Here is an 8589-nt window from a genome sequence, read left to right on the forward strand (position 1 = left end):
TTCTGGAGGGTCCAGCCCTCTTCAGAGTCCCTGTTTGGGCAGCCATTTGTTGCGTCGGGCCATTTGTCTGGCGAGGGAAAACTTGGAGCTCTCAATATGAGTCATCAGCAAGCTTCCTTTATTGATTAGAGCATCAGACTTTTATACAGTAAAATAATAAGCTAATGCATATTCTGTAACTTAAGCAATCTATTGGCTATTCTGTACATGTCAGCTCCACCTTGTATTTACATTCTTTAAGAATTAGACTTTTCTTTTTCTCATGCTGTTTTCAACCACCATATCTCTGCTCAAGGATACAGTGGCCTTGCTACATCTATAGCTCATTAGCTGAGTTCATTATTTTCCCAGCTCTTCAGTACCTGGAGTATGTCTGTGACTCTGGTCACGTAACCATTCCTCAACATATTATCACTAACTTTTTTTGGTAAGCTCACTGTGACAGTGGTCACAGGGGTTTTCAGGATGAGGGAAGAGATGTAGATCTGACTCCATTTTTCAGAAGGCTTGGTTTATTATTTTATTATATATATATTACATTATAACTATACTAAAGAATAGAAGGAAACGTTTCATCTCAGAAGGCTAGCTAAGCTAAGAATAGAAAAAGAAAGAATGATATCAAAAGGAGTTGTCTCGGACTCTGTCTGAGATAGCTCAGCCTTGAGTGGCCATTAATTATAAACATCCAAGATGGGCCAATCAAAAATCCACCTGATGCATTCCACAGCAGCAGATAACCATTGTTTACATTTTGTTCCTGGAGCATTTCAGCTCCTCAGGAAGAAAAAATCCTAAAGAAGGATTTTAATTAAAAGATGTCTGCGACAGCTCACCACCTCCAATAGGCGAGAGATTAAGTTCTCATGAGCTAGCGTCTTTCCCCTGCAGGTTAATAAACCTCTTTCTCCTCATAGCTTCCCAAATGCATGGATCACCCCATATGCATATTTAGAATCAGTAAAAAACATTCACTGTCTTGTCCTGGTATAATTCACAGGCTCTCACAAGCGTATACAGCTCTTCTGTCTGAGCTGACCAGGGTGGGCAGTACCTCCCCCCTTCCTTTAATTGCTTTCCATTCACTAAATCGAGTATCCTGTAAATCATTTTCCTTCTACCACCCTTGAAGACCCATCAATAAACACATTTTCTCCTTCAGGCCAGGGAGCATTCTGAAAATCTTCCCTAGCCTGAGTCTGTAGATCTATCACTTGAATGTAGTCATGGATTTTTTTCTGCCCTCCCCTCCCCCTTCAGGGCCATTCAAACAGGAGGCTGGGTTGGACCCTTCCCCACTTTTAAATTCTAAATCCTCTTGTTCCATTAAACAAGATTCATACTGTAATAACTGAGTGCTGGTCATCCACTTAGAGGCTCTCTCAGTTAACAAAGCTTTAATCTGAGTTGAAATTTTCACTATCAGATACCTTTCCCTTGTCAGCTTTCGGGCCTCAGCCACCATCAGAGCTGTGGCTGCACAGTTCTGTGGATAATGGGGCCAGCCTCTGGCCACCGAGTCTAACAGTTTAGAAAAATAAGCAATAGGCTGCTGTGTTCTCCCATGCTCTTGCACCAAAATTCTTTTAGCATAACCTTGTTTAACATCCACATATAGTTCAAATTCCTTTTCTGAGTCTGGAAGAGCTAAGACTGGGTCATTAATCAATTTGTCTTTTAATTTTTTTAAAGCTTTGCTCTCCTTCTGGTGTCAATACCGCGACATTAGGACTATCTTGGGTTAAAAAGTCTCATAAAGGTCTGGCTACAACAGAAAAGTCCTCAATCCATGCTCAGCAGTATCCCACCAACCCTAAAAACTGCCGTAACTCCTTATTTTTTCTGGGGTAATGGTACTTATAAAATCCCTCGTATTCTTTCTAGATCAATGCACCGTAACCCTCTAGTCAGAATGTGTCCCAAATATTTGGCCTCTTTTTTTTTTTTTCCTATTAACTGCGCCTTCTTTTTGGACACTCTAAGTCCTTTTTTAGCAAGAAAATTAAGCAGCTTTACAGTAGCCTCCTCAACTGCCTTTTCCTGTCCCCCTGATAAAAGCAAATCATCCACATACTGCAACAACCTAACTCCTGAGGGTGGAGTAAACTCTCTTAATATTTTCTGCAAAGCTTGCCCAAACAAAATCCCCAAAAGAAAATTTCAGTCCTTCCATGTATAATCTGCATTTCCCAAATATTCCTCTATCTTTTCCCCCACCCCTGTGGGATCATCCAAATATGGGGGTAATTCTTTTTTTCAACCCTCTTATATCCTGGATAGTAAGTGGTAAAATTACAAACCCAAACTCTCTCCCTTGACCCCCCGAAGGAGCCTGGCAGAGTGGCATCTGGTGTACCCCTGTCTCTTGGGTCAGGGGGGCTTTTGATGTTCTAAATTGAGTTCCTCTTCTAGTTCTAGGGGGAGATACGATATGCTGCTCCCCTCCCCCTACACTATTATTATTCTCAGGTGGGGCCGTAGGAACAGCATTTCCCTGATCCCTTTACTCTGGGAGTTGAGGATATATGGGGCCTTCAGCTGGCCCTGGGTCAGCTGGCAACACTGCAGGACAAGACGGGAAGGTGCTGAAAAACATCCCAATTCTCACCGTTTTCCTTCCCTTTTTCTTCTTCTCCCTTTTTTTTATTAACACATAGATTTCTCCTGTTCCTTGTCTAATCCATATCAATCCACATGCCCTTCCAATCTATCCTTTCCAATTCTCCTCTAAATACCTCCACAAAATTCAACAAAAATTAATTCTATCTGTTCCATAAAGTGGCCATATAAGCACCTTTGGCAACTTATACTCTGGCCACACAAAATAGCAATATTTTACCATGATCTCCATAGTTACCTCTGGGTGAATGTATAATCTGTTCCAAGACCTCAGCATTCTCCCCAAGGGACTCTCTGGGGGTATTATGGGATTGTCATCCCTTTTCCAGGGCCCCTTCCCAGCTTTACCCTTGCAACCCTCAATGGGTGCCTTGATTCACCTGTGCTACCCTCCAGGGATGCCCTCTCAGGTTTACCTGTGCTACCTTCCATGGGTGCCCTCCCAGGTTTGCTCCCCAAAGATCCCATTTTACTCACTGGTGAGATTTTCAGTGGTCCTTCCCTGTGGACTCTTCACGGACCCCCCTGGTCCGCCACTCGTCTGTCTCCTGGACAGTCTCAGGAACCCAATCAATTGCTGAGTGCTGGCCGCCACCAAGGGGAGCTGAACACCAAAACTGGGTGAGGCGCGCCTCCAGCTCCACTCACTGCCCACCGCCCCGGATGGTGGAAAGATTCCGGAAAGGGGCCCCAGTTGTCAGGAAAATTAATCCACAAACATCAGAGGTTTATGTCCAAAAAGGAGACAGAGGAGTCCTTTTACTTTATTCGAATAAAGGGAGAGGCCATGGGGTGTTCCCCTGGGATCTCTCAAATTTTTGGAGGACGCACCCTCCTTTTTGTCCTAATTTCCTGGCCACATTTCCCTTCTCTCTTTCCCCATTGGCTGAGGTACTTGAGAGGTACAGACTTCCCGGAATGCCTGATACTGAAGATTTCCCTCTAATGTATAATCCTCCTTTTAAAAATTTTAATTCTTATGGAATTTAGGGTTTTTCCCCATTGTTTCTTTCATCTTTCAATATCTAATTTCATTTATCAGCAAACCTACAGTTTGTTTGTAAAGACAAATCTGTCATTCCTCTCAGATTTGTCTCAAAAGAAGTATGTGTACATTTACACATACTTAAATACAATATTCAAATCAGAACAGAAGGGGCTTAATCAGTCAGATTATATAAAGAGACAACTTGAAGTGAATGGAGTGTAAGTGCTGAGTTAAAACAGTGAGGAGCCCCTTTGGTAAATTTGTTTCTAAGGAGGGAGAATGTTGGTTGTTAGCAGTCTATAAACTGTTGAGAGATCATAGGATTAAAAAAACTGCAGTGCAAACACTGCCAGAACACCACAGAAACTGATTACTGGCATAATGCTGAACTAATTTCTTTGCATCTCTATTTAAAATTATGCTAATAAAGTATTGATGCACAAAATCTGTAAGTTATGCTGCAGTTGTGATTAAAGCAAGATGAGGTTGCTCCTGCAAACACAACCTTGAATTTAAATGAATGTAGTCTGAATTGTCAAAATATTGGGGGTTGGGTTTTTCTTTCCTTTTCTTTCCTTTTCTTTCCTTTTCTTTCCTTGTTACTTGTGGATTTTTTTCCCATTGAGTTGCTAAGAAACACTGATGACTGGGTGCTTGAGATGTCGGGAGTGGAACGCCTCTGGTTTTTGGAAGTTTTCTCGGGGGTGGGGGGAGGAGGCGGGACTGGACCACAGAGATACCAAGAGAATAGAGGCAGGTAAATGATGAGGACTGGGGAGCTGGGGATTCTCTCTCTTGCTCTTTGGCATCGGAGGAGGACAGCCAGGCTGTTGCTTACTGCTTACTGTGGGGAGAATTCACTGGCACTGCTGGAGCTCAGTCCTGAGGGACCTATCACCATATGCTCTTGTGCCCTGAGAAATCCTGAACTTCGTCTCTCCCTGCTCTTCTCAGCGCCAGGCTGTCGCTGCCCCACCCCCGCTGTTTCTTTGGTACTGCTCTGGGTTTCTCCACGCTGTAGCCAGCACCGTCCTGGAGTTCCAGCTATCACCGCTGACCTTCTGATACATCTCGTCCACCACCCCGGAATTTTTGCTCATTCCTCCTGGCTGTGACAGTAACTGCACCAAAGGGGAAAGTGCTGGCAGCTGAGAAGGCTGTTTCTGGATCCCTGGTTCTGTTTGTTGTTAATGCCATAGTTATTGTTCTTTTGTTTGCCTTTGTTATAAATGAATTAGCCAATTTGATTAATGAGGAGAATTTATTCCATAATTAAAATACAATTGCAAAAAGACCACAAGCAAAGATCAGATCGGTGCTGAAGTAGGCTAACAGCGTCGGGTGAGACGGGAAGGGGGGGGTACTATGGCTTCTCTCCTCTGTGCATCACGAAGAGACAGCTCTCACAAACTCTTTTTTATATATTTCCAAGCTCCGAGGGTGGCCGGGGAGGGTTTCTTGCTTTTTTATCGTTGATCTTATCCTTTTAGCATATTTATGTAGTGTTTCCTTTCTTGCTGCCGCTCTTGCTGAGAGTTTCCCAAAACTGGTAAATAATTCACCTTGTTAGAGGAAAATCTCCTGCAATATACATTCTAGGAGACACATATTTATCTTATCGATGATGCATATCGAATGCATATTGCTGGGATTTGGTCAGACGAATAATCCTCTGGAATCAACATTTCTGGAGACGAATATTCAGGCTAGGATTTTGGTGCATATCGCTGTAATCCCATCAGATGGAATTTCCTGGAACCCTCCTTTGGTGTATGCTAGGATTTTCATCAGGCAAGATTACTGTAGCCTCAGCACGAATTTATACATATCATCTATTACACCTTGTTTTACATACTAGTAAAGAACTGTTATCCCTATCCTCATATCTTTTCCTGAGAGCCCCTTAATTTCAAAATTATAATAATTCGGAGGGAGGGGGTTTACACTCTCCATTACAAGGGAGGCTCCTGCCTTCCTTAGCAGACACCTGTCTTTCAAACCAAAACACAAAATAGACCAGGAGGCACTGTAAAATCCATCATTCTTGTTAAAATTTCTGTGCTTCATCATTATGTCAAAAAGGTTTCTTATACAACAGGCCTGGGCGAAGCCAGAGCATTACTTATATTTTATGCTATGTGTGTAAATGCACAGGTATGGCAAAGTGGTACATTTTGTTTATTTACCAAGCTTATAAGCTTGGTAGACAAAATAGTTTATAACTTTTTGCTCAACACATGTTGGCTAGAATTGAGGATGGTAGAAGTTCAGATCAGCAGTCAAGTGTTCACGTTATCACAAGAACTATTCAGGTCTAGGATCATCTTCTGAAGAGAGTTCAGTAGGGATATAATTACAGCAAACAGTGATATGTGAGCTGGAAATCTGTGGGTAGAAGAGGCTGAGTTTTAGCTTTGAGACAGCTGCAAAGCAACTGTTGCTATTTTGTCAACTTCTGCCAGTGTAGTGCAAAGCTAGGGTTGTTGAACAGAACCAGTTATAAAATTCTGAGGAAGTGTGTTGTGGAACACATTGTAGGGGAGTTAACAGCATTGGAATAATGAACTTCCCTCTTTGGGAAGGGATTCGAGACTAAATGGAATTCTATTTCCTGTGATTTAAGTTGTTCTATTGGATCACTTTATTTTAGCATAGACATTTGGGGCTAAGATAAACAATGTTTTTTAGAGTGCTGAGAGTGCACAGAACCCAGCTGCTTTCTTTTCCTAGAAAATGTGAAATCACCGACAACTTTGGAAATTCATCTTCTCTCTAGATTAATTTTTCTGCCTTTTCAGTTCCTCTGTTTCTATAAATAGATTTCCTTAAAGCGAAGGGTTGCAGTGCCAACAGTAAAAATGAAGGGGCTGGGTTTGTGTCTGACTAATCTGCTGCCTTTGAATCTTAATCTTGCTTTGACTTTGGGATAGCTAAAATTACTAGGAAAAACTGTTTTAGCAACAGTAGTCTTGGCAGTAAAGTTTGGGAAAATTCCCATGCCTGGAGCAGGTATAGTGAAAAAAACAAGATTTTTCAGGCACAGTATGTCTGATACTGATTTTTTTTTACTTTGGAGATGAAAAGGAAAATTTTTGAACAACAGGTCTCTGAAACAACAATATGAAACAACAATATATGGGAGAGTGAATGAAACTTTTTTGATTGTCAGCCCTTCAGTTTTACTGAGACTTGCGAGATGGTGTTTAATTAAGGGGTTCTATTGTGAAAAATTATAGGTAAGTTTATATTGAAGACAATGGAAACACAATTTTTACTTTGGTTGTTTTTGTGAGGATGTTGCAGTGCAAAATACATGTAGAAATGTAAGATTACAGAAAATTGGAGATAAAAGTTTACTGTTCCTTTGAGATAGCATCAGTTAGCACAGTATAACCACACACTGTGTTTTGACAGTGTTTCTGACAACATCTAGCAGTTTCCTTATACATTTATCTTGTCATTTGCTCCAAAAAAGCCAGACCTTATGATCATCATAGCATTGTGCTGTTTGACCGTGCTAATAATGCAGAGTCAAGGGTTTCTAGTTTGTATTTCTCAGTAATTGTCTACAAAATTCAAACCCAGTTATGCATGCAGACTCTTTGAAGGTTGTGATGCAGCTGCACACAGCTGTCTGTGACGTGAACACCACATTGGTTGGACAATCTTCAGTTTAGAATTTATTTTTAGATGTAAAGCTCTTGGTATAGTACTTGAAGCATACTTGAAACAAATGCTGAAGCTCTTATTCTCCAGAGCAGAATATTCTCAATGTATTCTGGACAAGCATCTAATTATTGATGTGTCTTACAGATGTGGAGTGTTTTGGAGCTTTTGTTGGTTTTTTTTCCTTCAAAGACTGTCTGAAACGAGTTTAGTAACAGTTATGGTAATGGTTGTGGATTTTTATCTTTCTGTGTATGAGATATAGATGGAAACAGATTTGATCATATTATGGAGAACCTTATGGTAGCTAAAGCTGCTTTCTGACTTCCCTATTATTTATTTTCTAGGCGGCAAACAGTAACAAGCACTCCTTGCTGGATTGAACTTCATCTGAATGGACCTCTACAATGGTTGGACAAAGTATTGACTCAGATGGGCTCCCCTTCAGTACGCTGCTCCAGCATGTCGTAAAACTCCTTCCTCTGTTACCAGTGGGCTAAATATCAAGGCTAATCAACAGACAATATAACACCTCGTCTGTCATAGTATTTGTGTGTGGTCCCCATGAACTGTTTACTATCTAAAAAGGTTTTTAAAAAAGAAAAAAAAAGAAAAACAGCACTTGAGGTCTCAGCAAAGAAAGCACCTTGTGGATTCTGTTTCCTATACTCTCTTACTAGATGAAAATTTAGTGTATAGAAATGCCTTCTTCAGAAAGAAGATGGGACTGTTCTCAAGACTCTTAATAGTGTTTTTATTTGGTATATAATTGAGTGTCCTAATGGTTTATCAATAACATGAATAACTAAGTATATGTACAGATAATGCATCATGATCTCAAATATTGCAGTATTCTGCTGTTCTACATTTTAGTTCCCATAAATAGTTGCTTGGGTTTTTTTGATTTGGGTAAATCTCTTATAAAATTCCAAGACTCTACTCCCTTATTCTTTTATACTTTTTTTAAATAAGCAGATTTTTGAGTTGTCCTAAATATAAAAAGCTCAACTTTTTGCTGCCTTCCTAAAGAAAAAGAAAATCCCTCAATTGGAAAGGAAAGAAATGTCTTGAGATTCATCTGTGAAATTTTAAGACACTATATACTTAATGGGGCCTAAATCAATTCATATTATAAATTCCAAGTATCCATCACACTGAGAATCTACTTTTCCCTACCCATCTGAGTTGATGAATCTGGTGCCAGCATTATTGCTGGCAATGGTGTAATTTCAGACGTTTTTGTTTACCTTGAATCATTGAAGTCAGTGTTTTTTTTCTCATGGAATGAGAATTTATCGTAGCATTGAATACTGGAT

General features: G+C 40.5%; 1 protein-coding gene across 3 annotated transcripts in view; it reads left to right on the forward strand.

The window, feature by feature from the left end:
• The window catches only part of LOC102040865 (mothers against decapentaplegic homolog 2-like), a 76211-nt gene extending 68338 nt beyond the window's left edge, over nucleotides 1-7873 (forward strand). For 2 of the 3 annotated variants that reach the window (XM_005430986.2, XM_005430987.2), the window contains one exon: nucleotides 7621-7873. In XM_005430986.2, the coding sequence (XP_005431043.1) occupies nucleotides 7621-7744 (124 nt within the window). In that variant the 3' untranslated portion in view covers nucleotides 7745-7873. Of the gene's footprint in view, nucleotides 1-4561; nucleotides 4778-7620 lie in introns of those variants that run through there. The other variant, XM_031065288.1, reaches the window with a different exon arrangement.
• The last annotated feature ends 716 nt before the right edge of the window (nucleotides 7874-8589 follow it).

Source organism: Geospiza fortis, unplaced genomic scaffold, assembly GCF_000277835.1.
Source record: "Geospiza fortis unplaced genomic scaffold, GeoFor_1.0 scaffold459, whole genome shotgun sequence".
NCBI classification, from domain to species: domain Eukaryota; kingdom Metazoa; phylum Chordata; class Aves; order Passeriformes; family Thraupidae; genus Geospiza; species Geospiza fortis.